The 27,534-nt window shown below is 59.7% G+C and overlaps 2 protein-coding genes across 4 annotated transcripts; one reads left to right on the top strand and one right to left on the bottom strand.

Moving 5' to 3' along the window:
* Positions 1–1,473: 1,473 nt before the first annotated feature.
* LOC138813939 (perilipin-4-like) lies at positions 1,474–11,303 on the top strand. Its single transcript, XM_070002541.1, has 7 exons — positions 1,474–1,637; positions 1,735–1,864; positions 2,519–2,580; positions 5,003–9,107; positions 9,213–9,400; positions 10,027–10,113; positions 10,252–11,303. The coding sequence occupies exons 1-7, from the start codon at positions 1,587–1,589 to the stop codon at positions 10,579–10,581; spliced, it is 4,953 nt and encodes a 1,650-aa protein (XP_069858642.1). The 5' UTR covers positions 1,474–1,586; the 3' UTR covers positions 10,582–11,303.
* On the bottom strand, positions 11,296–27,534 carry LOC138813940 (hepatoma-derived growth factor-related protein 2-like). 3 transcript variants are annotated; one of them, XM_070002542.1, is made up of 16 exons: positions 27,313–27,534; positions 25,465–25,541; positions 25,210–25,348; positions 18,228–18,431; positions 15,679–15,795; positions 15,505–15,576; positions 14,842–15,001; positions 14,694–14,769; positions 13,875–14,187; positions 13,183–13,286; positions 12,951–13,024; positions 12,713–12,783; positions 12,408–12,509; positions 12,096–12,291; positions 11,709–11,832; positions 11,296–11,544 (listed from the first exon to the last, which is right to left on the bottom strand). In XM_070002542.1, the coding sequence occupies exons 1-16, from the start codon at positions 27,382–27,384 to the stop codon at positions 11,460–11,462; spliced, it is 1,986 nt and encodes a 661-aa protein (XP_069858643.1). In that variant the 5' UTR covers positions 27,385–27,534; the 3' UTR covers positions 11,296–11,459. The 3 variants fall into 3 exon arrangements, with proteins under 3 accessions (XP_069858643.1, XP_069858645.1, XP_069858644.1); XM_070002544.1 differs by having other exon boundaries at positions 11,296–11,541; XM_070002543.1 differs by having other exon boundaries at positions 14,842–14,998.

The following is a 27,534-nucleotide window of genomic DNA, read 5'->3' as shown; positions in this document are numbered from 1 at the left end:
GAGCGCCTGCTGTGTGCCAGGCAGGCAGAACTCACAGCGAACCCAACACCCCCTGCCTTGTAGTAGCTCACATTGTAGGAAAATAAGTGTAAGAGACCAATGTTGAGATGGTGAGAAAAAAAAGCAAATGGGAAATTGTTGATGGGGGGGTTGGGGGGAACGGAGTGGACCCAGAATGGCTTCTGAGGAAAGGCCTGGAAGGAAGTGTGGGATTGGGGAAAAGGTGGCCCTGGGGCAGCAGCAGCCTGTGCAAAGGCCCTGGGGCAGGATGGGTGGCACCCAGGCAGATTTGGAGGAGCAGCACCTGGTAGGCCTGGGGCAGGGGAGTGGCGGGAGGGGGAGGCAGGGAGGAGATGGAGCAGGTGGTGCAGGAGGGCGGGCTTGGACCTCAGAGGGAGGGGGAATGTGGGAGGGCAGGGGCAGGGGAGCTATTTCTCCTCAAGTTTACTATTTATCTGGCTCTGTCCCCCCCCCCCATCACCTTTATCTAGCCTTGGCCAGGGGACCCGCCATCTTCTGTTCCCCGCCTGTTTAGGAAATACAGAGACAGCTCCTAGGAGATGTCCTGGGAGCCACGGGCTCAGCCTGCCTGTCACCCCCCATGGAGCCGCCCGGGCTCCTCTGCCCCTCACTTACTTGGCGTCCAGCCTCTGAACCCTGTCTACCATTGCCTTGCGCCGTGGACACAGCATACCTCCTCCGGGAAGTCTTCCTGGGTTGGGCCAAGCCCAGCCGTCTGGCAGGCCGCTCCCAGGGCTCCGTGGAGCCGTGTCTCAGCCAGCCTGTGTGTCCCTTCTAGAGAAAGCCATGCCCCTCCCCGGGTCCTCAGGACACCTGCTCCTCTGAGACCCTCTGTGGGCCTGGACTGGGCTAAGCTAGTGTTTGTTGAGTGGCTCCTGGTAAACACGTGACCTCACAGAGGTGAAGGATGGGGAGAGAGCTGTGTGGGTATCCGGGGCAGAGGTGTGCAAGGAAGTAGAGGCTGTGCAAAGGTCCTGGGGTAGCTTGGCTGCGTTCGAGGAGCCACGGTGAGGAGACTCGGGGTGCCTGGAACAGAAGGAAGCCAGAGCAGGGTGGCGGTGGGGGGGGCAAGAAGGGGGGCCACCCAGAGGGGTCTGGCAGGGGAGACTGAGGCACAAAGGCAGGATGAGGTCGAGGCGTGCAGGCGGGCGGGAAGAGACCTGTACCCATCCCATGGATGGGAGTGGAGGCGGAGGGCTGAAGTGCCCGGGGCTCAGGCTTTAAGCCCAGCTGGTGCATGAGTCACGAGGCCTGGGGCAGCCGGGCCGGCACCGTGGGCAGAGGCCCTGGGAACAGAGGAAAGGTCCTGGGCCGGGGCCTGCACTGGGCAGGATGGGTGGTCACGTGACCGCCCCCCCCAGCCCTGGCCGCCAGCCGAGGGGCGGGGCCTGAGCTGCCCCAGACCCTATAAGGCCTGCGAGCCGGGCACAGCAGCAGCTGCCAGCCCCGGGCCTTCCCCACGGGAACCCCAACGCGGGCCGCAGCCCGCAGCGGACGGAGGGGAAGCTGTGGGGGTCCCCCACGTTTTCTCTGCCTCACCCCTTCCAGTCCCTGAGATCGCCACTATGTCTGCTGGGGAAGAAGGGAGCCGGGGTCGCCCCAAGTCGAAGGGCAAGGTGAGCAGGGGGGGAGAAAACATGGGGGTCAGAGGCCGCAGGTGAGCCCCCGTTCTGCTCACCCGGCCTCTTCCGCCCCCCCGTCCCCCCCATGCAGACCCTGAGCAGCTTTTTCGGGTCCCTGCCCGGCTTTGGCGCTGCCCGGAACCTGGTGGCCAACGCCCGTGGCTCCGGGAAGGAGGCCCGGCCGCCCCCCGACCCCACGGCCGCGCCAGCTCGGGCCCAGGGTGAGTGGACCGAGCCACGGGGGGCAGGGGGGGAACGGGGGTCCTCGGGCTGGCAGGACACAGGCAAGCCTGGCCCTTTGGGAGATTTATGCGTGCTTGGGTGGTCTCATCAGTCACAGCAGTGCCCGATGGGGGAAACTGAGGCAGCGATGGGTGGACAGGCCAGGTTAAAGTGGAGGGCTGAGCCCGGCGGTCCCCCATAGTCTCTGCACCCCACTCCTTGTCTTGCGTAAGCACATTTGAGCTCATTCGGAAGTGTGTGTGTGGGAGCCTGGTGTCCAGAGACGGCCAGCGGCTCTCCTGGGGTCACACAGGAGCTGGCTGGGACAGGACGGGCCCAGGATGGGCAGGGGAGTGGCTTCCGTGAGGAGCCCCCCCCCCCCCCGTGACCCCCGATCTGGCTCAGAGCTGCAGGCAGCTGCCTTGGCCACCGCAAACCTCGGGGACACACAGCCAAGCTCTGCCTCAAGTCACCCCAGGCCCGGGTGGGCACCCAGGGCCCCGAGGGAAGAAGGTCCCTGGGGGAGCTGAGCCTGGCTGGCGGCCGCGGGTGCCACCTTCCGCTGTCCCTGGCACGGTGGCCGGGACATTCCAGGCAATGATGCAACGGGCCCCGGGCAGCGGGGCCTTTCCTAACCGCCGGTGTCCTCACAGCGGCCTCGGAGCCGGAGCAGGTGGCCGGGGAAACGGAGAAGCTGCAGGGGCCTTCGGATGAGGTGAGAGGCGGCTCGGCGGGAGCCGGGCGTGGGCCACGAGGGTGGGCACCCACGCACAGTGTGACGCGGCCTGTTTGTGCCTCTGGGAGACTTGGTGGCTCCTGTTCCTCTCTCTCTCTCTCTCTCTCTGGGCCTCGGCTTGCACATCTGGGAAATGGGCACACGCTCCATGCTCCAAAGGGCCTGATGTTCCCCTCCTGTCCCAGTCAGTCTGTGAGAAAGACAGAAATTGCTCATTGCATCCTAGACACCCAGTGAGGCTGACACACCCGCCCCAAGTCACACAGTGGCACGGGCAGGACCGTGGTTCTAGATGAGCCTGGCCCTGCAGAGGGTGTGACAGCTGGGGGCCACATTCGGGGGGACAAAGCGCTGGGAGGGTTGAGGGTGCGGCCTGCACCCCACTCTCCGCGCTGCTCTGCCCGGAGCACTAGCTGGCCAGGCTTCCCAGAGAGCCAAGTACGACTGGGTCACCCCAGTTGGACTCCCCTGCTTCAAATCAAAGCACCCCTCAGAGGCCATACCCTGCTCTTCTGCCGGCACGGAGCAGCCGCCGCATTCCAGCTCCCCACTCTCCTCAAGGAGCTCTTTTGTGTAGGATGGGGTTTGAACTCAGGGCCTGGAAGCTTGGGAAGCAGGCATTCCCTGCCTTGAGCCACTCCCAACCAACCAAGCCACGCCCACAAGAAACCACGCCCACAACCAAGCCACACCCACAAGGAACCAGACCCATAGCCAAGCCACACCCACAACCAAGCCACGCCCATAACCAAGCCACACCCACAGCCAAGCCACGCCCACAAGAAACCACGCCCACAACCAAGCCACACCCACAAGGAACCAGACCCATAACCAAGCCACACCCACAAGGAACCAGACCCATAACCAAGCCACACCCGCAACCAAGCCACACCCACAAGAAACCATGCCCACAACCAAGCCACACCCACAACCAAGCCACGCCCACAAGAAACCATGCCCACAACCAAGCCACACCCACAAGGAACCAGACCCATAACCAAGCCACACCCACAAGGAACCACACCCGCAACCAAGCCACACCCACAAGAAACCATGCCCACAACCAAGCCACACCCACAACCAAGCCACGCCCACAAGGAACCAAGCCCATACCACTGTGGCCAAGCCCCCCAGCCATGGAAGTAACTTTTTGGATACCCATGGGACTAGAACTGGGCCTGGGCACCATCCCTGAGCTTTTATTTATTTTGGGGGTAGCGGCCAGTTATAGGGCTTTGAACCCTGGGCCTGGGCGCTGTCCCTCAGCTCTTCAGCTCAAGGCTAGTGCTCTACCACTTGAGCCACAGCGCCATTGGAGATAAGGGTCTCAGGGATTTTCCTGCCCGGTCTGGCTTTGAACTGTGATCCTCAGAAATCAGCCTGTGAGAGGCTAGGATTGCAGGCTGAGCCACTGGTGCTGGGCTATTATTTTTTGAGCCACATCCCTATCTATCCCTATCTACCAAGCCACGCCCACCAAACAATACATTCCTCATCGAAGCCCCACCCCCATTGCTGGAGTCATTGGGTTTAGGTCCAGTGAAGGCTCAGAGAAGGGATGTGGCTTGCTTACTGTCACCCTGCAAGTGAGGAGAGCTGGATTTGAACTTGGAGAGAGAATTCCAGGGATCCTCAACCCCAGTACCAGGCTGAGGGGCTGAGTCATTCTCTTGTGTGGTGACTTTCTGTTGAATGCAGTGTGTGTGTGTGTGTGTGTGTGTGTGTGTGTGCGCACGCGCACGTGCGCGTGCGTCACCAGTCCTAGGACCTCACACTCTTACTTAGGTTTGTGTTCAAGGCTAGCGCTCTACCACTTGAACCACAGCTCCACTTCTGGTTTTCTGGGGGTTCGTTGGAGATAAAGAGTCTCACAGACTCCTGCCTGGGCTGGCTTCGGACTGTGATTCTCCGATACAAACTCGTGCCTAGTGAGTACATTGGTTTTAATAAACACTAAGCCCAGATGGCTCAACACCTCAGGAGCAAGAGTACAGAATGGCTGGGCGCTGGTGGCTCACTTCCTGTAACCCTAGCTACTCGGGAGGCTGAGATCTGAGGGATTCTTATCTCCAGTGAACCACCAGAAAACGAAGTGGTGCTGTAGTGGCGCTGTGGCTCAAGTGGTAGAGCGCTCACCTTGAGCAAAAGAGCTCAGGGACAGCTCCAGGCCCAGAGTTCAAGCCTCAGGGCTCAGAAGAGGGACATTTGGGCCAGCTGTAATGGTAACTAAGAATGCCGCGTCTTGGGGTGCCAGGGTCCCCTACAGTGAAAGGAGGACATGCAGTGCTCAGCTGAGGGGGAGTCGGGCCCCAGTGGTGCTGGCGGGAGCTGGGCCTGTGGGTGGCGGGTGGCAGAGGCCTGTGGCCTCCACTTGCCGCTGACCGCCCTGCTTCCCCCTCAGCTGACCGCAGCGGCCCAGGCGGGCTCCACGACGACACGGACCAAGGACGCCCTCTCCTCGGGGATAACCAGCATGCTGGACTCGGCCAAGGGTGTGGTCCAGGGCGGCCTGGACACCACACGGTCAGCCCTGGCCAGCACCAAGGATGCAGCATCTGAAGGGGTCCTGGGGGCCGTGGGGATGGCCAAAGGGGTGGTGCAAGGGGGGCTGGACACCTCCAAGGTGGTCCTCACAGGTACCAAGGACACGGTGGCCACCGGACTCTCGGGAGCCGTAAACGTGGCCAAGAGCACCGTGCAGGCTGGCATGGACACCAGCAAGACCGTGCTGACCGGAACGAAGGACACAGTGGCCACCGGGCTCACGGGGGCTGTGAACGTGGCCAAAGGGACAGTGCAGACCGGCCTGGACACCACCAAGTCTGTGATCATGGGCACCAAGGACACAGTGGCCACTGGACTCATGGGGGCTGTGGATGTGGCCAAAGGGACAGTCCAAACGGGCCTGGACACTTCGAAAGCTGTCCTCACAGGCACAAAAGATACAGTGGCCACCGGGCTCACGGGGGCCATGAACGTGGCCAAAGGCACAGTGCAGACCGGCCTGGACACCACCAAGAGCGTGCTGACCAGCACCAAGAATACAGTGGCCCCTGGGCTCACAGGAGCTCTGAACATGGCCAAAGGGACAGTGCAGACCGGCCTGGACACTTCAAAGGCTGTCCTCACGGGCACCAAAAACACAGTGTCCACAGGGCTCACAGGGGCCATGAACGTGGCCAAGAGCGCTGTGCAGGCTGGTGTAGACACCAGCAAGACTGTGCTGACCGGCACGAAGGATACAGTGGCCACTGGGCTCACAGGGGCTGCAAACATGGCTAAAGGGACAGTCCAAGTGGGCCTGGACACTTCAAAGGCTGTCCTCACAGGCACCAAAAACACAGTGTCCACGGGGCTCATGGGCGCCATGAATGTGGCCAAGAGTGCCGCACAGGCTGGCGTGGACACCAGCAAGACCGTGCTGACCGGAACGAAGGACACAGTGGCCACTGGGCTCACAGGGGCTGCGAATATGGCCAAGGGGACAGTGCAGACCGGCCTGGACACCACCAAGTCTGTGGTCATGGGCACCAAGGACACAGTGGCCACTGGGCTCACAGGGGCCACAAATGTGGCCAAGAGTGCTGTGCAGGCTGGTGTGGCCACCAGCAAGACCGTGCTGACTGGAACAAAGGACACAGTCAGCAGTGGGGTCACTGGCGCCATCAATGTGGCCAAGGGGACAGTGCAGACCGGCCTGGACACTTCAAAGGCTGTCCTCACAGGCACAAAAAATACAGTGTCCACCGGGCTCACGGGGGCCATGAACATGGCTAAGAGCGCCGTGCAGGCTGGTGTGGACACCAGCAAGACCATGCTGACCGGAACGAAGGATACAGTGGCCACCGGGCTCACGGGGGCTGCAAATGTGGCCAAGGGGACAGTGCAGACCGGCCTGGACACCACCAAGTCTGTGGTCATGGGCACCAAGGACACAGTGGCCACTGGGCTCACAGGGGCCACAAACGTGGCCAAGAGCGCCGTGCAGGCTGGGGTGGACACCAGCAAGACCGTGCTGACCGGAACGAAGGATACAGTGGCCACCGGGCTCACAGGGGCTGCAAATATGGCCAAGGGGACAGTGCAGACCGGCCTGGACACCACCAAGTCTGTGGTCATGGGCACCAAGGACACAGTGGCCACTGGGCTCACAGGGGCCACAAATGTGGCCAAGAGCGCCGTGCAGGCTGGCATAGACACCAGCAAGACCGTGCTGACCGGAACGAAGGACACAGTGGCCACCGGGCTCACGGGGGCTGCAAACATGGCCAAGGGGACAGTGCAGACCGGCCTGGACACCACCAAGTCTGTGGTCATGGGCACCAAGGACACAGTGGCCACTGGGCTCACAGGGGCCACAAATGTGGCCAAGAGCGCCGTGCAGGCTGGGGTGGACACCAGCAAGACCGTGCTGATGGGAACGAAGGACACAGTGGCCACCGGGCTCACGGGGGCTGTGAACATGGCCACGGGAACGGTCCAGACCGGCCTGGACACCACCAAGTCTGTGGTCATGGGTACCAAGGACACAGTGTCCACCGGGCTCACAGGGGCCACAAACGTGGCCAAGAGCGCTGTGCAGGCTGGTGTGGCCACCAGCAAGACCGTGCTGACCAGAACGAAGGACACAGTGGCCACCGGGCTTTCAGGGGCTGTGGACGTGGCCAAGAGTGCCGTGCAGGCTGGGGTGGACACCAGCAAGACCGTGCTGACCGGAACGAAGGACACAGTGGCCACCGGGCTCACAGGGGCTGTGAACGTGGCCAAGGGGACAGTGCAGACTGGCCTGGACACCACCAAGTCTGTGGTCATGGGCACCAAGGACACAGTGGCCACTGGGCTCACAGGGGCCACAAATGTGGCCAAGAGCGCCGTGCAGGCTGGGGTGGACACCAGCAAGACCGTGCTGACTGGAACTAAGGACACATTCAGCAGTGGGGTCACCGGTGCCATCAATGTGGCCAAGGGGACAGTGCAGACCGGCCTGGACACCACCAAGTCTATGGTCATGGGCACCAAAGACACAGTGTCCACGGGGCTCACGGGGGCCATGAACGTGGCCAAGACGGCTGTGCAGGCTGGCGTGGACACCAGCAAGACCATGCTCACTGGAACGAAAGACTCGGTCAGCAGTGGGGTCACTGGCGCCATCAATGTGGCCAAGGGCGTTGTCCAGGGTGGCCTGGACACTTCGAAAGCTGTCCTCACAGGCACAAAAGATACAGTAACCACAGGGCTCACGGGGGCTGTGAACGTGGCCAAAGGGACGGTCCAGACTGGCCTGGACACCACAAAGAGCGTGCTGACCGGCACCAAGAATACAGTGGCCCCTGGGCTCACAGGAGCTCTGAACATGGCCAAAGGGACAGTGCAAACCGGCCTGGACACTTCAAAGGCTGTCCTCACGGGCACCAAAAACACAGTGGCCACAGGGCTGACTGGGGCCACTAACTTGGCCAAAAGTGCCATGCAGGCTGGCATGGACACCGGCAAGACCGTGCTGACCGGCACGAAGGACACGGTGAGCAGTGGGCTCACCGGTGCCATCAATGTGGCCAAAGGGACGGTCCAGACCGGCCTGGATACCACCAAGAGTGTGCTGACCGGCACCAAGAATACAGTGGCCCCTGGGCTCACAGGAGCTCTGAACATGGCCAAAGGGACGGTGCAGACCGGCCTGGACACTTCAAAGGCTGTCCTTACAGGTACTAAAAATACAGTGGCCACGGGGCTCACAGGGGCCATGAATGTGGCCAAGAGCGCCGTACAGGCTGGTGTGGATACTGGCAACACCGTGCTGACCGGCTCGAAGGACACAGTGGCCACCGGGCTCACAGGGGCCATGAACATGGCCAAGAGCGCCATGCAGGCTGGTGTGGACACTGGCAAGACCGTGCTGACCGGCACGAAGGACACAGTGGCCACCGGGCTCACAGGGGCTGTGAATGTGGCCAAGGGGACAGTGCAGACCGGCCTGGACACTTCAAAAGCTGTCCTGACAGGCAGCAAAAATACAGTGTCCACGGGGCTTACGGGAGCCATGAACGTGGCCAAAGGGACAGTCCAGATGGGTCTGGACACCACCAAGTCTGTCGTCATGGGAACCAAGGACACAGTGGCCTCGGGGCTGGCGGGGGCTGTGAACGTGGCCCAGGGCACTGTTCAATCCGGCCTCCACACAACTCAGAATGTGGCTCTGGGTGCCAAGGCCACCATCTGCAGTGGGGTCACCCAGGGCATGGATGTGGCCAGAGGCACCGCCCAGGGTGGCCTGGACACCAGCAGCGCCGTGCTGGCTGGCAGCAGAGCCGCCACATCCACCCGACTCACGGAGGCAGGAGACGTGATCCCGGGCGCTGTCCAGGCTGGAGTCGGTGCTGCGCGGAGTGGCGGAGCCCACAGTGAGCTCACGGATGCACACGGGGTAGACACAGCGCCTGCCGGGCTCTGCCGTGAGCTGCGAGGGCTGGGGGAGCTCTTCCACCCCATGAGCGCCCAGGAGCAAGGTGAGGCGGAGCGGGCAGGGCAGGGGCGGCACCGCCTGGGCTCTGAGCCAAACCCGAGCGCAGGCCTGGGGTTTCCTGGGGTGAGGCTGGCTGTCTTTCTTCCAGCCCAGCTGGAGGCCTCGGAGCCGGGGCCGAAGGTGCTCTCGGCTGACCAGGCCAGCTACTTCGTGTGTCTCGGGGATCTGGCCCCCAGCTTCCGCCAGCGGGCTTTCGAGCACAGCCTGAGCCACGTTCAACACAGTCAGTTCCAGGCCCGGGATGCCCTGGCCCAGCTGCAGGACGCCTTCCAGACGGTGAGGACGCCGCTGCCCCTCCCCACACCTCTGCCCACGCGCCATTCAACACACGCACACCGTACGCCGGGCAGGCCCGTCCCCGCAGAGGGGCAGGGGTGCAGAGCCGGGCCGGCGGGGGCAGCTGGGGAGCAATGCCAGTACAGCTGGACTCAGGACCCTGAGGGCGAATCAAACAGCTTCCGGGGCACAGTGCCTGTGCATCCTGGGGCAGGGTCTCTGCAGGCCGCTGAGCAGCGTCTCAGGAGCCCCTCCCACTGCGACACCCACTCATGTCCCTCAACGTCAGCCAGGGGCACCTGAGGACTGGCTGGGCCAAGGCCCCAAGGCAGAAATATGCTGAGAGGGTGGCAGAGGGGACAGGACAGATCCTGCCCTGGGGACTCAACCCTAGAAGTCATGCTGACGGCCAGGACTCTAGGGAGTCATGGCTGGGTTCATGCTGGATGGTGACATCATCTTACAGACATCAAGTTGCCTGGTCGCCACTCCTAAGCCCGCCCCTGGTCCCTTCCATGAGACCCCGGGGGTCAGCCCAGCCTGAGCTCCAGGCCCCGTGCTCTGGGACGCACTAGTCCCTGCCAGGCGCCCCCCTCCCCCTTCTAACCCCCCTTCCACCCTTCCAGATGGAGGCCGAGGTGCAGGCTCCAGGAGAGCAGCAGTGTGGAGATGGGGAAGCTAGCCCCACAGCGGACCACACAGGGAACCAAGAGGTGCAGTGGCACAGTGGACCTCTCCTTCCCAGCCTTCCCCCTGCCCCTCTCCCTCCCTCCCTTGCCCTCCCCTGCCCCTCTCCCTCCCTCTCCCTCCCTCCCCTGCCCTCCCCTGCTCACCGGCTGTCTGTTCCACAGGCACCCGGCGCCGAGGCTCTGTCCAGGGTCTGCACCCTCCTCCGCCAGCTGCACTCGGCCTACAGCGGCCTGGCCTGCGGCCTGCGGGGCCTGTCGGAGCCCCAGCGGCAGCTGGGCCTCGCCCGCCACAGCCTGTGTGAGCTCTACAGCCTGGTGTCCTCCGTGGGCTCCGCCGTGGAGCTGCCAGCCGAGAGCCTGGCCCAGAGCCGGGACGGCGTGAGCCGCGCGTGGCAGGGGCTGGAGGCACAGCTGGAGGCCCTGCAGCACAGCCCCCCGCTCGGCTGGCTGGTGGGGCCCTTCGCCACGGGCCCCGGCGCGCACCAGCTGTAGGCATCTGCACACCCAGGCCGGTCCTGTGCACCCCCAGCCCAGCCTGCTTCCCCAGGGCCCTGGTCCTGTGCGTCCAAGCAGGGGCCCCGGGGATGGGGCTCTGTCTGCGCCTCCTGCCCTGGCTCCAGGGAGGGGCTGTGTGGCTAGGACTGGCCGCAGGACTTCTGGGAGCTCCACTCCCGAGTGAGGACCCTTCCTTCCTCAGCCCCCGTGGGCCCCTTCCTGTGGCCACCTCTACACTGCGGGCAGAGGCTGACCCGGCCCCTGGCGAGTGCACAGCAGGTGCTTGCGTGGGAAATGCCTTCCCAGGGGATCTCGCTTGAGGGAACAGGCGAACCACCCCGACCCCTGTGGGATGGAGCCAGGCCGTGCAGAGGGCTGGACGAGGTGAAGCCGGGGCCTGGCCGTCCTCCCTGGCCTGGGATCTGCGGAACGGGCCAGCGGGGGCGGGGGCCGCGGGGACGGAGGGAGCAGCTGGTGACGGCCATGACAGGACCTGTGCCCCCCCCCAGCCTTTCCTTCCCCAGCTTCATGCCACACGCAGCACGGAGGAGCGACACGAGTGCCGCCGGCTACAGCCATGGAGACACCAGGCCCCGCGCTGCGCTCCGGGCCTCCTCCAACAGTCCACCCGCTCCCAGGGGCCTCTGGGGGACGGGGGACGCACACCGCTCCCCACTGCCGTTAGCAAACCGAGCCAATAAAAGGGATCTCTTTTCATTAGAAAACCCTTTATAGTCATTTCATGTCGGTCAGAAATCACAGAAATTAGGCAGAAAACCCCCCGAGGGGACAGATACAAACAAACAGCACAGCGGTTCCCCCCAAGGTCTCTGCTCTGGTGGGGGTCGGGAGGGGACAGCAGCCGCAGCCCGAGCTCAGCTCTCCTCGTCCAGCCGCACCCTCTCGCGTTCCTGCCGCTCGCCCCCAGGCCTGTCCGGGTCCGGGCCCTCCCGCAGGCTGCTGGGGGGGCAGGGGGGCACAATGGAAGGGGGGTGAGGACCGCTCGGCCAGCTCCAGGCCATGGGGAGCAGGGCAGGTGTGAGGGGAAGCGGGGTCCTGGCGCTGTCTGTGGGCTGGGAAGGGGGGGCGCGGCCGCGGGGGGGGGGCACCCGGGGCACACTCACCCGCCCCGCAGGTCTCCAGAGCCGCGCCTCGCGCCCTCCTCCGAGTCCTGCGCGTCTTCCTCCTTGTCCTCCACGCTCTCCCTCTTTTGTGATGTGGCATCGCCGTTCACGGGGGCTGGGAGATCTAGGGGGCATGGAGAAGTTGGGGTCACTCCCTGACCCCCGTGGCGGACCTGTGGTCGGGGCGGGCCTCGGGCGCTGAGCCTCTGCCTTGCAGATGGCCTCCCCCAAACGGCCCTCAGCATGCGCAGGCTCACGCGAGAGCCACAGGCTCCGCGAGGCTGCTCTGCAGCTACTGCGGCCACCTGGACAGAGGCAGGGTGTGACCCCGCTAGAATGTTCTAGCCCGAGAGACACAGGAGCAGGCTCCGCCGCCCGGGTCCTCACCAGCCGCCTCGTCCTCAGCCTTGTCCTTGGGGGCCTCCTCCCCGCTCAGCAGCTCCTCCGTCTTCTCCCTCTCGGCGCCCGTCTTGTTGGCTTTCTGGATCGCCTCAATCTTGGGCCCCAGCACCCGCGACTTGAGCCGTGTGTAGACCTCCGCCGCCTTCTCCATGACGTCCTTGTTGGCTTTGTACCGGCGAATCTGCCCACACGGCCACCGTGTCACCCCAGGGAGCCGGCTGACCTCCCACAAGACCCTTGCCAGTCCCCATGGCCTCCACCCCCGCAGGGCCCCTCCCCATCTGCCTCCTGCCTTACCTTCTTCAGTGTGGCCACCACGTCGGTGTTCTTTTGCAGGATCTGGGAGGTCACTTGCAGCGTCCCCAGCTCGTCCAGTGCATTCAGACACCTCTGCACGTCCTGGGGGGGGGGGAGGAGAAGGGTTGTGGCTGCACCATGGCCAGAGGCCAGCCAGGAGCCAGCATGGTGGTGGGGGGGGGGGGTCCCCTACACTGCAGGGGAGGCCGGGCCCTGACCCCACAGGTCCACCCAGGCCTTCACTGATGTAAAGAGAACTCCCGGGACGCGAGGTGGCTGAGCCTTCATGGCTGAGGATGTCTTACCGGATTGTCGACCTTCAGCGCGAACTTGATCTCACTGTGCAGCTTCTGCAGCTTCTCCTCTACAGAAGGTTCTGGGCCAGAAGAGACACCACCGGACCTAAGTGGGGACTGCAGGCCCAGGCCCCGGGCAGCTCAGCCCCCCACACTCCAGGCCCCGGGGCTCTGCGGAGCCACTGGCGCCCTCCTGAGAGGGAGGCGCTGGCCGGCCTGGTGTGCCCCGCCCGCCCCGGCTCCTCACCTTTCTTCTTCTCCACCTTCCTGTCCAGTGGGAGCCCTTCGGACCGTTTCCGGGTTCGCTCCACTTTCCCAGGCCTGTGGAGAGGTGACCCCCACACAGGTCCCTGGTCACCTAGCCCATGTGGCCACCAGCGCCCGGGGCACCGGGCTCCCACCCCGCAGCTGGGCCCTGGCATGGATGGAGGGCGGCCACCTGCTTCCGGGGCTGCGGGCCTGGCCGGGGGGGTACTGACCTGGCTCTCTGCTTGTCTTCGGGCCGGCCCCTCTTCTCCTTCTGGCTGGGTTTCTTCGTGGGCTCCGAGCCCTGGGACTGGGACTTCCTCCCAGGTTTCCTTCCCTGCAGCGGCAGGAGCACAGGGGTCGTGAGTCCAGGCCTCCACCCAGCAGAGGGGCAGCAGTGGCACAGCCCGGTCCTCTTTTCACTGCACAACCCACCCTCTCTCCTCCCTGCCTCCCCGCCCCTCCCACCTCTGTTTCAGCCACACAGGCTCCTTCACTGGTCCTCAAACAAATCAGGCTCCACCCTGCCCCAGGGCCTTTGCACAGGCTGCTCCCCTGCCCAGAATCCTTGTGCACTGCCCCTCGCTGTGTTCAGTTCCTTGCTTAAAACACCATTACGCCTGAAGCATTTGAGATGGACCTTTCTAAAGTGGAAAATGGGGCCTGTGAGGGGGTGGAGACTGCAGGTATGCGGGCGGTGAAGGCAGGTGGACTGCAGTCCAGGCCTGCCTGGGAGAAAAGGGAGAAACCTTATCTGAAAAGCAGCTAAAGCCAACAGGAGTAGGGTGTGGCCGCCGGCTCTGCAGCCTGCATGCCCGCGCCCCGTTCCCACACCTCGTCGGTGCTCGGTATCCCGGAAGTCCCTCAGGAAGGTGTGGGATGGGGAGGGCGGGCGGCCGCGGCGCAGGTCCTCCCGGGCGCCCACCTCTCGGTCCAGCTCGGCCTCGGGCTCCGAGTCAGAGGAGGACGGGGGGCCGCGGCCCCGGCCCTTGCGGCCGCGCTTCTTGCCGGGCTCATCGTCATCCCTGAGCTCGTCGGCGCTGCTGCCCGCGCTGCCCGCACACTCGGCGTCCCCGCGTTCCGCCCGCTCTCGCCGCCGCTCCTTCTCCTCCTTCTCCTGCTCCCGCAGCCGCCGCAGCTCCTCCTCCTGCTCACGCCGCCTCCGGGCCTCCAGCTCGCGCCTCCGCTCCTCATCACGCCGCTTCCACTCGCTGATGCGGTCCACCTCATCGCTATCGCTGCGGGGAGGCGGCCATGGGCTCAGCCCTGAGACGGTCCCAGCGCCGCCCACGGCCCCGCCCCCGAAGATGGCCCCTCCCACCGCCCCGCCCCAGGGAAGACCCCTCCCACCAGCCCCGCCCCTGAAGACGGCCCCTCCCGCCGCCCCGCCCCCAGCGAAGACCCCTCCCACAAGTCCCGCCCCTGAGGACGGCCCCTCCCACCAGCCCCGCCCCCAGCAGCAGGCCCTCCCTCAGGCTATGCTCCCTGATGACGGCTCCTCCCAGGGGCCTTGCCCCCAGCGGTAGGCCCTCCTACCGCCCCCAACCCTGTGACGACCCCTCCCACCAGCCCCGCCCCCAGCAGCAGGCCCCTCCCACCAGCCCCACCCCCTGAAGACGACCCCTCCCATTGGTCCCAGGGGCCTCGCCCCCAGCCACAGGCCCTCACAAAGCAATACCTCCACCGCGGAAGCCCCGCCCCCAGTGACGGCCCCGCCCACCGGCCCCACCTGCCCGCCTCCTACCTGTCGCTGCTAGAGCTGGAAGGTGGCCTCTCAGGCTTGGGCTTCCTCCCACGGGGCTTGGGGGGCGGCTTCTCCGCTAGGGAAAAGGAGGATGCTCACCACCTCGCCTCAGCACGCCCACCCAGGTCACCCTGGCCTGCACGCCTACCTGGCTTCCGGCCGCGCTGAGGCTTCTTGACAGACACATCGGAGTCCGACGAGGAGGAGGATGAGGAGGAGGACGATGCTGACCTGGCCACCGCCGCTGGCTGCGCCATCACCCCGTCAGAGTCTGCTTTGGAGTCGGAGTCGGAGGCTGTGGGCACCTTCTGGGGCACACAGCAGGGTGTCAGGGCCGAGCAGGAAGAGGGTCACAGGGCCGAAGGCCACGGCCACCCATCCCCCACTGCCTTCAGTGCCATCCAAACCCCTCCTTACAACAAGAGGGCAGGTGGCACAGGCCTGGCAGCTCGTGGAGGTCAGGGCCAAGCTGGCATCGTGGGTTCAAATATGCCCTCCTCAGGCCAATGAGCAGCCGCCACTTGCCCCGGCCAAGCCCAGCATCAGTACTCACCCTAGCTTGTTCACACACACACACACACACACACACGCACATGCACACGCACGCACACGGCTCTACAGGCTTGTGGCATGCCAGCCCCCAGAATGCCACACTGGGCATAGTGAATCAGAACCTGCTGCTCCTCAAGAAACTGCCTGGGCCCCACCACAGAGGGCCACATGTTCTGTGCGTCAGTCATGGCTGGAAGCCACGGGGCTGGGAGAGAGAAGCCCCATGTAAACTGAGAAAAGGGACCACAGGGCACCCTACCTTTTTCTTCCGCCCTCCTGGGGGCCCCCTCCGAGGTGGCCGGCCCACAGTCTTCTTCTCAGGGGTGAAATCCTGTGGGAGGAGAAGGGAGCTGCAGGGGGTGTGGGCTGCCATGTGGGGCTCTCCCTCACACAGGCCCCAGCCCGCCCTCCAAAGGAGCAGGCAGCTGCTCACCTGGTCACTGGTCTTCTCTGACTCAGACGAGCTCTCTGAGTTCTCATCCTCTGACGGTGAGATGCTGGCTGGATCCAGGTCACTGGAGGCTTTGCGAGCTCGTTTCGAGACGGACATCTGCGAGGAAGCGTGGCCACTATCAGTAACCCGCAAGCAGCGCTCATGGCAAGGGATGAAAAGCCCAAGGGTGGGAGAGGGTCTAGAAGCTCTCTCTCTCTCTCTCTCTCTCTCTCTCTCTCTCTCTCTCTCTCTCTCTCTGTGTGTGTGTGTGTGTGTGTGTGTGTGTGTGTGTGTGTGTGTGTGTGTGTGTGTGTGTGTGTATCTCCTGGGGTTGGGTGCTGCCTTTTTACTCAAGGCTGGCATTCTGCCACTTGAGCCACAGCTCCACTTCTAGATTTTTTTTTTTTGGTTGGTTGTGGGGCTTGAACTCTGGGCTGGGGCACTGTCCCTCAGCTCTTCAGCTCAAGGCGAGTGCTCTACCACTTGAGCCACAGTGCCACTTCTGGTTTTCTACTGGTTTATTGGAGATAAGTTTCATGGACTTTCCTGCCCGGGGCTGGCTTTGAACTGTGATCCTCAGATCTCAGCCTCCTGAGTAGATAGGATTATAGGCGTGAGACACCAGCACCTGGCCACTTCTGAATTTTTTGATGCTTAACTGGAGATGAGTCTCATAGAGCTCGGTGCTAGTGGCTCATGCCTGTAAGCCTAGCTACTCAGGAGGCTGTGATCTGAGGATAACAGTTCAAAGCCAGCCTGGGCAGTAAGGTCTATGAGGCTTATCTCCATTTAACTACCAAAAAAAAAAAAGCCAGAAGTGGAGGAGCTCAAGTGGTAGAATGCCAGCCTTGAGCACAAAAGTTCAGGGGCAGCATCTAGCCCTGAGTTGAAGCCTTAGGACAGGCAGGCGTACACACACACACATACACACACACCAAGAGATGTGGGTCTGCCTCTCAAGTGTGAGGTTCTGAATTCAAATGCTCTACCACCACTTAAAAAAAGAAAAAAAAAAAAAAGGAAAGAAAAGAAAAACTATCGATTTAGCTGAGCACTATGCTCAGACCTATAATCCTATCTACTCAGGAGACAGAGCTGATGATTCCAACTGGAAGCCAGCCTAAGCAGACAAATCAGACTCATCTCCAATTAACCAGGAAAATATGGAAGTGGAGCAGTGGCTCAAGTGGTAGAATGCCAGCCTTAAGCAAAAAAGTGCTGGGACAGTGCCTAGGCTCTGAGTTCAAGCCTCAGGATTGGCACACACACACGCACAAATACATGCAAACACACATACACACAATAATGAACAAATAAATTCAAGGCAAAACCCCTCACAAAATAACAATAACAGGGCTGGGAAGGTGGCTCAGTGGTAGAGAGCTTGCCTTGCATGCTCGAGGCCCTGGGTTCGATTCCTCAGCACCACATAAGCAAAAAGAAAAAAGCCGGAAGTGGCGCTGTGGCTCAAGTGGTAGAGCGCTAGCCTTGAGCTGAAGAGCTGAGGGACAGCGCCCAGGCCCAGAGTTCAGGCCCCACAACCGGACCCAAAAAAAAAGAATAACAATAACAAAAATGCCAAGTATGTTATAAGAAGGTTGGGGGGAAGGTGGAGGAATTAAATCATGCTGGGGGCCAGTGGCTCACGCCTGTAATCCTAGCTACTTAGGAGGCTGAGATGTGAGGATCGCAGTTTGAAGATAGCCCAGGCAGGAGACTCAGAAGCCAGAAGTGGTACTGTGGCTCAAGTGGTAGAGCGCCAGCCTTGAGCAAAAGCAGATCAGGGACAGCGCCCAGGACCAGCAAAAGGAAAATAAAAATTAAATCATCACCATAAATACATTCATATTCCCCACTGCTTCTGGGGCTTGAGATCAGAGCCTGGGTGCTGTCCCTGAACTTGTTGCTCAAGGACAGTGCTCTACCACTTGGGCCATAGCTCCATTTCTGGCTCTTTTTGGTAGTTTACTGGAGATAGTCTCAAAAACTTCCCTGCCTGGATTGGCTTTGAACCTTGATCCTCAACTCTCAGCCTCCTGACCTTTTTTTTTTTTTTTTTTTGCAGCACTGAGATTTGAACTCGGGGTCTTGAGCTTGCTAGGCAGATGGCCTATCACTTGAGCCATATCCCCATATCTGCCAGCCTCCTGAATAGCTAAGATGACAGACATGAGCGGTCCCTGGCTATAAGACATTAAAGTCCATTCAATATCAAGACTAAAGTCCTCATTTTAACCTGAGACCAGCTGAGTGAGGTGGTTTCTGAGAACCTGAAACACTTCACAAGACCTCCATCATCTCAGTAAGTCAGGCATGAGGATTCATTCCTGTAATCCCAGCATAGAGCAAGCCGAGGCAAGAGGACTGCAAAGCTGTGGAGGGGAAGGGGAGAAGAGAGAGGGGAGGGGAGGGGAGAAAGGAGGAGAGAGGGGAGAAATGGGAGGGGGGATGAAGGCTGACAGGGAGGGCGGGAGGACCCGCCTCCCAGGAGGGACAGAAGTGGGCAGCCTTTGGCCTACATGTGCCAGGCCGTCCTGTCTCGCCCCTACCTTCAGTGCCGCTGTCTTCCGCTTCAGGCCACTGTGGTCACTGCTCTTGTCGGAGTCGGAGTCGCTCTCCATCCTGTCGCTGGCAGCTGCAGCGGTCACGGCCGTGACAGCCATGACCCCCCGGTCCTCGTTGTCCTCGTCCGCGTCACTGCCCCCCGCAGGGTCAGCTCCGGGGGCCTCCTCGCTGTCGGAGGAGCTCACTGGCTGAGGGGGGACACAGTCCACACATCACTAGGGGCCCTGAGTGGCTCTCCCTGTCCGACTAGTCACCCAGATGCCAGCCCTTACATCTCAAGTGTACGGGCTCCATCTCCCCATGAGGAGGTCAAGTCCAGAGCGCTGTGGCTAGGGGCAGGATGGGGAGGCTAGGGAAGGCAGTGTTAAATCCTGATTCCCAGTGCCTCAGTGGTACTGGAAGTGCACGGAGCTCTCTCGACTGCACTTGGACTTCAGCTAGAGGGCTGGCAACATCTCTGTTTTAAAACATGATTCGTTGAGTCTGGAAAGGTGTGTTAGTGGTAGAGTGCTTGTCCAGTCCTGGGTTCAATCCCTCGGTATGACATATACAGAAAAAGCCGGAAGTGGCATTGCGGCTCAGGTGGTAGAGCGCTAGCCTTGAGCAAAAGAAGCTCAGGGACAGTGCTCAGGCCCTGAGTTCAAGCCCCAGGACTGGCAACAAACAAACAAACAAACAAAAATCATGATTGACTGGATGACGTAAAAACGGTTCTGTGAGCAGCTGGGCCTTGAGGACACAGGCCCGTGGCGTCCACTGCTGGATGTGCTGAACTCCTGCCTTCCAAGGGAGTGGCCCAAAAGCAGGCAGCCCGGAGATGACGCTACAGAAGGACACGGACCGCTCTTGGGACCCTTCTTGAATTCACTCTGAAGTTTGCAAGAGGAAAGTGTGTAAGCCCATCACCCATGCAGCCAACCACCACAGAATGCCTGCCATGGGCCTGCGCCTGGCTGAGTGCTGGGCAGACACTCCCTGCCCTCGCTGAGCTCACAGTCTATCGGGGAGACACGGTTAGGACCCAGCACAAAGATGGGGAGTTGCAGGACTGCCTGCTCTAGAGAGCACAGCTGAAGAGGGGAGAGGCTGAAGACACAAAATAAGACTCAAGGTCACCAGGAGCAGGAGGGAATGGAGGGGGACGGCTCATGAGTTCTTTGTGGGGTGCCCGGAAGGTTCTGGAATTAGGGTAGTTATGGACAACATGGCAAATACATGGAAAGCCGTTGAGGGGGTAGTCTCAAATGGTGACTTGTTGTAAATGTCCCCTCCATTTTTTTTTAAAGAAAGAAGGAACACTGGGCTGGGAAGGTGGCTCAGTGGTAGAGTGCTCGACTTGCATGCTCAAAGCCCTGGGTTCGATTCCTCAGCACCACATAAGCAAAAAAAGAAAAAAGCCGGAAGTGGCGCTGTGGCTCAAGTGGTAGAGCGCTAGCCTTGAGCTGAAGAGCTGAGGGACAGCGCCCAGGCCTTGAGTTCAGGCCCCATCCATGACCGGACTCAAAAAGAAAAAAAAGAAGGAACACTGTTCTCTGGATGACTGTAGTTGGGGGGTCTGGGACTGTAAGGAAGAGAACCAGGTTGGGAGAGAGCAGAAAAGTCCAGGAATAAGGGGGCTGTGGACACCGGGTGCAGGGGCTGGGCAGCGGGGAGGTAGCTGGATGGACCTTCCTTTGCTCATTTAGCTGGTTGCTTGACCCCCCTCCCTTTATTTGTTTATTTATGTATGGCAGTCCTAGGGTTTGAACTCAGGGCCTGGGCATTCTTTTGCTCAAGGCTAGCACTCTACCACTTGAACCACAGCTCTATTTCCCACTTCTTCTGTGTATGTGGTACTGAGGAATGGAAGCCCCAGGGCTTCATGCATGCGAGGCAAGCACTCTACCACTGAGCCACCTTCCCAGCCCTGGCTCCCTCTTTTCTAAAGTTCTTCTCTTCCACTGATGGGAGTGGCTGGCACCACAGCGGCCTCCACACGGAGCAGGTTCATTCTTAACAGACAAGGGAAATGAGAAGCAGGCGCTGAAGGGAGCTGGTGGCGCAGCACTGAACGAAATCCTCTCCCTGCGTGGCCCAGGCCACGTCAGGGCCTCGCCTGTACAATTTCTGACAAGATTAAAAAGGATGATACTTAAGTAGGTCAAGGCCCAAAGAGAAAACGTCAGGAGAGATGACAGGATTTAGGATTTTTTTTCTCCGACTTCCCTCCCCAGCAGGGAGCCACAGCAGGGGTGGGGGATGAGGTGGGGGTGGGTGGGGGACACGTAGCAACTAAATGGCTAGGCCAAGGGTCCCCTGTAGGAAGCACAGGCCAGTGTCCTGGTCCTAAGTGCCACCAAGCTGGTCACTGCAATGTGTAACAGCTCACTTTTGCAGGTGAGGATACATACACGGGGAAAGGGGGAAAGACAAGAATCTAAGTAACAGCTCAGGAGCCTGCAGCCAGGCGCCGCCATACACACCAGCACTGGGGAGGCTGAAGGGCGAGTGTCACAGGCCAGCCTGGGCCACATGGCAAGACCTTGCCCCAGAAAGGAGGTTATTAAATAAATACATACGTGCATAAGTGAATGAATGAAAGAGCACAGAATCCGAGGCAGGGTAAGGACTAGCCTGGAAGCCTGGCGCCAGCCACAGCTTCTGATGAACAGTCCTTCCCTACTCCTGCCCAGCTCCTGACCAGATAAACCTCTCTGCCTCCACAGCTCTGGCATCCTGCCCATCATCCCACCGTGCCCCCACAGAATGGGACAGTGGATGCTACCATGAACACAAGGGACATGATCTGCAAGGGCTACAGAGCCACAACTCGAACCTGGGTCCAGTGTCCCAAGTGCCCCTTCACCATCCTGCTAGCAGCTGGTACCACTCAAGAGAATGCAGGCCTAGGCATTCAGAGCTCTGGGCTCTGGTCCCAGCCCTATTGCCCACAGACTTAAGAACCTTAAACAGTAGCCAGGTGTGGTGAAGCAAACCTGGGATCCCAGCACTCAGGACACTAAGCCAGGATGATTAAGGGATCCAAAGCAGAGCCTGGAGCTGGTGGCTCACGTCTGTAATCCCAGCTACTAAGGAGGCTAAGATCTGAGGACTGCAGTTTAAAGCCAGCTCACCCAGGAAAGTCTGTGAGACTCTTATCTCTAATTAATCACCAAAAAGCCAGAAGTGGAAGCTGTGGTTCAAGTAGAGCACCAGCCTTAGCAAAATAAGTTCTGAGACAGTGCCTAGGATCTGAGTTCAAGACCCAGAACTGACATACTAGTGTACACAGGCATGTGCACATGCACAACCCCCACACACGCTACCTCCCAATCCCCCCACCTCCAGCTCCAAAGCAGCATAGTGAGATCCTATCTCAAAGGGGGTGGAAATAAAAAGCAATGAAGGAAAAAAGAAACCTTTCAGCTGGTTGGAGTGGCTCATGCCTGTAATCCTACTCCCAAGGCTAAGATCTGAAAACCACGGTTCAAAGCCAGCCTGGGCAGGAAAGCCCAGGAGGCTTTTATCTCTAGTTAACCAGTAAAATACCAGAAATGGAGCTGTGGCTCAAGTGGTATAGCAACAGCCCTGAGTGAAAAAACTCAGGGACAGGACCCAGACACAAGAGTTCAGAAGCTCCAGGACCAGCACACACACATACTAAAACAACAAAAACAAGAAGAAGAAACCTTGGACAGGTCCCCTTGCTTCTTGTAAGTAACAAGAAGTTACCAATAGGTTATTCTAGGTCACGAGTAATTGTGTCCACAGGGTGCATTTGGTAATGTGTAGGTACATTTTGGTAGTGGAGATTGTGCTGGGGTAGGCAGACACCAGGCAGGGTGTTTTGAGGCCAAGGGTGCATCCCAGCCCCCTCCAGTGCCCAGGGCCCAGCTACAGAAAAAATTGGGCCCTACCTGAGGCCCAACACTGTTACACTGCCATTAATTACACCAACCCTGGGAAGCCCGGTCTGGCTGAGGCACCTCAGAGACAAGCCTGGCCCCTCTGGGCATACAAGCAGACACTAGGCCTCTGGGCCATCTGAAGGCACACCAGGACACCATCTTGAGCTCTTGTTAGGATGAGGACATGAGAATAGGCCCTCCACTGCACTTTGGGACTAGTATGAAGCCCTGAGTTCAAATCCCAGCACCTCCAGGTCAGACTCTCTCATGACCTGTTGAGCCAGACCAAGCATGGTGGTGCACAACTGTAACCCAGCACTTGGGAGGCCGAGGTAGAAGGACTACAAGTTTCAAGTCTGCTGGGCTACATGATGGGTCCCCGGCTAGCCAGGACTGCACAGCAAGACTGAGTTAAATAGCTAGACATGGTAGCTACTCAGGAGGCTGAGTAGCCAAAGTGTGCAAGACCCCATCTTAGCCAGGCGCCAGTGGCTCACACCTGTAATCCTAGCTACTCAGGAGGCTGAGATCTGAGGATCATGGTTCAAAGCCAGCCCAGGCAGGAAAGTCCGTGAGACTCAAGTGGTAGAGCACTCGCCTTGAGCTCTTGAAGAGCTCAGAGACAACACCCAGGACCAGAGTTCAAGCTCCATGACCAAGAAAAGCAAAGCCAAACAAATAACAACAGCAACAAAAAGTAGGCACAGAGCTACATGTGATATCCTGCAAGAGACTGCAGTCTACGCTGGCCTGGATAAAAGATACCAACATCTGAAAAAATAATGAAAAAAAAAATCATTTCTCAAGTGGCAGATGCCTGCCTGGCAAGCTCAACATCCCAAGTTCAAACTCCCAGACCAGTAACAACAACAAAAACACAAATAATCAAAGCCAAAATGAGCCGGGCGCTGGTGGCTCACGCCTGTAATCCTAGCTACTCAGGAGGCTGAGATCTGAGGATCACGGTTCAAAGCCAGCCCGGGCAGGAGAGACCGTGAGACTCCTATCTCAAATAAACCACCAGAAAACCGGAAGTGGCGCTGTAGCTCATGTGGTAGAGCGCTTGCCTTGAGCTGAAGAGCTGAGGGACAGTGCCCAGGCCCAGAGTTCAAGCCCCACGACCAACCAAAAAAAAAAAAAAAGCCAAAATGAGACTGGCACCAGTGGCTCATGGGCACATGGCTCCTAGATACTTAGAGAGCTGAGCTGAGCAGGAAGATCAAGGTTCAAGGCTAGCCCAGTCAGAAAAACCCACAAGAACCTAGCTCAAAAGTAACCAGCAAAAACAGGTCCAAAGACATGGTTCGAATGGTAGAGCATCAGCCAAACAACTGCAAGGTCCTGAGTTCAATGCCCAGTACCACCAAAAGTAAATAGAGTATGTGTGAGCATATATGACATATACATATATATTTATATATTTAAGTAGATATAACGCAATGCTCAGAATTAGATACTTAAAGAGAGAATGTGCGTTTGTAACAGTGGGGGATCTTGTGAGGGTAGATAGAAACTGGCCAGAGGCAAGATTGCCTTGTCACTGGAAATACCCATGTACCTACTGAATTTTCTAAGTGTGCATAAAGAAGAAAACAACTCAGTTTCCCATAAATCCAAGCTTCCAAAGGCCCACCTATACACAGAACAATGCAAGGTCTCTGGGACCGTGCATAAGAACTGCAGGGCCCCAACGTCTTGACCCTCTACCATTGGAGGGGTTGGCCCAAGAGGCTGCGTTTAACACCCATGTTGTATTTAGAAGTACATCCGGGTTAGATACCTGAGGCTAATTTGCAACTTTGGGGTTCAGTGGAAGCTCCTTCGGTTTCTAGAGTACTATTTTTGAGTTCCCTTTCCTTGAGAGCAGGCATCTACACCGTACTTAGCAAGCTGTGGGTGTCCAATAAATATTAAATGGGGAGATGATTCACCAGGAGGTAATAAGCTCAGGACGTAACCAAAAGGAACTTGAACGGGTGCCACAGAGAAACTCATGGAACTCACTGCCTTGAAAACTTTCTGCTCCACTCAGCCAGGATGGGTTTCAAACAGGGACCCTGTTTCCCGGCCTCATCTGGGGTGATAAAAGTAAGCTGTAACTCTCAAGATGGGAATGTCAAGAGATGTGTTGAGTGAAGTCCACATGTTGGACAGTAATCTTGGAAGGCAGGGGCTAGGCCTGACCATTCTTCCCTCCATGTGTCTAGCATAGCCATGTGTCTAGCAATACTCGGCAATGGGAACACAGAACCATCCACAGGTCCTGGGGTGACACTCATAAGTGCCAGGAACCACGAGGGGAAGGCAGGCAGGTCTTGACTATCTCCACACCATTCTCCCCACAACCAGCAGGGTACCCCTAAGTCCTCCACAGCCTTCTGTGGAGTTGAATTGTACTTTTTAAAATTCCTTCCCCCAGAGCCCCTCCAGACACCAGCTTGCCCGAGTTGTCCCCATCACTACGGCTCTGTTGTCATTCTTCTCACCAACCAGGAATCCTCTCTCTACACCCGACCTCCGACTCTCCTGGGCCCGATATTAGGCAAAAAAGGTCAAAGGAGTATGTCACTGACAAAAAATACGGTTTGCCTTTACGAGGGTGGGGCCCCTTTTCTCTGCCCAAGGGCCATTTGGATATTTATCACATCATCCGTGGCCTACAGAAAATTCCTACCACAGGCCAAGGAGCGCAGGCCTTGAGAAGCATGCTAGAAGCATGTGCTCACCCCACGCCTGCCTTAGAACACAGAGAACACTTTTTTTTCTGCTGACCTGGGAACAGTGGTCTTTACCAGGATAGATTCCGAAACCCTATGCCCCCCTCAACCAGCCCCAGACCACACATCCTGGGACCCTTGGCGGTGGCGATGGGGGAAGCCCCTGGCATGGACTGGGTAGAAGCTGGGGATGCTGTTCTGCCCTCCCAGAGTGTGATCGAGCCAGGCTGAAGCAGAGAACCTGGTCCAGAAGCTTCTCTTCTCCCGTGGGACAAGAAAAAGCCCACCTGTAGCCCCACTAGGAGGAAGTGTCCTTTGCAGACTCCCCCGGAGCTGGACACTTCCCACCCCAAGTTACTCACCGGTGGAGCGCTGTAACTGGCGTGTGGATTGTTCTGGATTTCCCACAGTCCTTCATTGAAACCTTTCCTCTTGTTGGGCTTGCCGTATTTGTCTTTACATTTGTCGTAGGGAAACAAGTCCTTCGGTCCCAGAAAGGCTCTGGAGAATGGAACCATGGGCCAGCTAAAGGTAAACTGGCCACGTAGAGGTATTGGGGACTGGTGGGGGGAGAGAATGAGGACAGGGGATACCAGGACGCATCTAGGGACACTTACGTTTCATGTGTACCAAAGAAGAAGATGGGGTATTTGTTGGGTGGAGGTTTCACGGCGCCATCAGCAATATCATCGATCTGTAGGGGAGGCCAGTTAGGAGAGGCTTAGGGTGAAGGCCAGGAGGCCCACCTGCCCACTCTGACCCAGGAAATCACCAAGACAGCCACCAAGTTACTTGGGAAGAAGCATGGTTGGGGGCGGAGGTGCTTTCAACCCAGGAGACACATCTCCTTCCAAGCAGGAATGTGCATTCTCCTGTATACCTCCATTGCAAGCCTGTCCCCCACCCAGAGCGATTCCTCTCCCTGGGAAGAGGGAAGAAAGCTGCCCTAAGACAGGTGCTTCACCTGAGCACAGCTAAATATGGACTCCTAAAGCAACCAGGGGGAGGGGGGCCAAGCTCAGTTTCTATGAACTCCCAAGACCTGACAGGGACCCCGGCTCCTGCAGAAAGCCCAAGCAGCTGTCTCTCAGAAGATGCAGCTGTGAGCGCCAAGGATGCAGAGAGTGGGGGGTGGGCTGCAGGAGACAGGCCCTGAGAGCATCCAGGAAGTCCCACCCTCTCCCTGCAGGCTCATGGGCTCCAGCAGCTGTCAGTCATATCCTCACAGGAGGTTAGCAGCCCCTCCACTTCCAATCAGGTGCTTGGAAATATTCCGGGCTTTCTAGCTGGAGGAGGGGGGTGGGGCAAGGAGGAAAAGCTAGTGCTCTGGAAAGAAGAGAACTGGGCAAAGGAGGGAAGTGCTGATAAAGTTTCATTGCTCCCATCTCCTCCAGAAAAACCGGCGCAGACAAATCAACTTACAGTGGGTTTTCTCATCCCAAATAATGCCTCCCCCATCCATCTCTCCAACTGTGAAGGACTAGGGCTGCTGGAAGCTTCTCTGTCACTCTCTCTCTCCTAGGTTCCCTCAGTTAAGCAACCTAGCACCCTGTCTCTGTAGGATGCTAAACTCGGCCAGGCTGAGGACCTGACTTTCTGGCTTCTGGAGCTTCTCCTCTCCCATGCTGAGGGCCACCACTGACCCTGGGAGGTCAGTTTCCCTACTCCACTGTCTGAAGCTGGGGCTTCTATCCTACCATTCCAGAAACGACCTAGGGGTGACAAGGGCCTCTGGGGCCTAGTGTACCCAGGATTCCCCAATTCCTCCAAAAGTGGAACCCCAAGTTCTTTGGTCTCTGCCCTTCCTTAAAGGCTCCATCCCCCAACATCAGCTGTCCTGATTCCTTCACCTTTGGCCTCCCTCGGCCCCTTGGCCTTGACCCTCACCCCTTTTCCCCATTTCTGCAACTCTCCTCCAGGAGCTGGCACGGCCCCAATGCCACTCACAACTTCTGCTCAGGAGTCCAGGCGGCCCATGGACCTTCTCCAGTCGGACCTGGCCCAACTTACTCAGCCTTCCCCCTTGCCCTCGAACCCATGATAGCCCCGCCCCAAACTTAACCCCACCTTGAAGCCTCTCAGGACGCGGCAGGGTCCCCCTGACCGAGGGGGGGGGAGGGGGAGGGGAGGGGCTCGACCCCTGGCCACCATCCGGGGCGCTGGTTTCTCGGCGCAGGGACCCTCCAATCACCCCTCTCCCCCACCCCCCGGCCCCGCAAGACCCAACTCCACGCCCAGGGCGCGGCTTCCTCAGAAACCGGAGCCCCCGGCCCTGCGGACCCCAGCGACGGATGCCTCCGGTCGGGAAGCCTTCCTACACCCCGGGGGCGCCGAGGGCCCCCCGCCGGCCCGCGCCCCCTCAGGGTGCCGACCCCTCAGCGTGCGCGCGCGGCCCGCGCCCCCCGGCCGCCCCGAGCCCCGGCCCTCGCCGCACCCCCCGCTGGCCCATCGCCGCGCGGCCTCACCCGGGCTGGCCAGTGCGGGTAGCCCTTCATCTTGGCGAACACCAAGTCCCCGGGCTTGAAGGCGTGCGGCATGCTGGCGGCGGGATGCCCAGGCCGCGGCGGACGGCGGCGGCGGTAGCAGCGGCGGCGGTGGCGGCGGCGGCGGCCGTGGCCGTAGCAGCGGCAGCAGCGGGAGACGAAGTCGGGGGCGGGAAACGGACGCCAGAGGGGCGGAGGCGTCCT

The sequence above is a fragment of the Dipodomys merriami genome, unplaced genomic scaffold (genome assembly GCF_024711535.1).
Source record: "Dipodomys merriami isolate MVZ:Mamm:240054 unplaced genomic scaffold, mDipMer1.0.p SCAF_6, whole genome shotgun sequence".
NCBI lineage: Eukaryota > Metazoa > Chordata > Mammalia > Rodentia > Heteromyidae > Dipodomys > Dipodomys merriami.
The sequence above is the reverse complement of the archived record's forward strand: the minus strand, read 5'-3'. Positions and strand labels throughout refer to the sequence as shown.

Coding starts and splice junctions, on each gene's coding strand:
- LOC138813939 (XM_070002541.1), top strand. CDS start 1,587: ATGTCTGCTGGGGAAGAAGGGAGCCGGGGTCGCCCCAAGTCGAAGGGC. Junction 1,865..2,518: donor CGCGCCAGCTCGGGCCCAGG/GTGAGTGGACCG, acceptor GTGTCCTCACAG/CGGCCTCGGAGCCGGAGCAG. Junction 10,114..10,251: donor ACCACACAGGGAACCAAGAG/GTGCAGTGGCAC, acceptor TCTGTTCCACAG/GCACCCGGCGCCGAGGCTCT.
- LOC138813940 (XM_070002542.1), bottom strand. CDS start 27,384: ATGCCGCACGCCTTCAAGCCCGGGGACTTGGTGTTCGCCAAGATGAAG. Junction 25,542..27,312: donor ACCCGCACTGGCCAGCCCGG/GTGAGGCCGCGC, acceptor CCTCCCCTACAG/ATCGATGATATTGCTGATGG. Junction 14,188..14,693: donor TCCAGCTCTAGCAGCGACAG/GTAGGAGGCGGG, acceptor GCCTCCCCGCAG/CGATAGCGATGAGGTGGACC.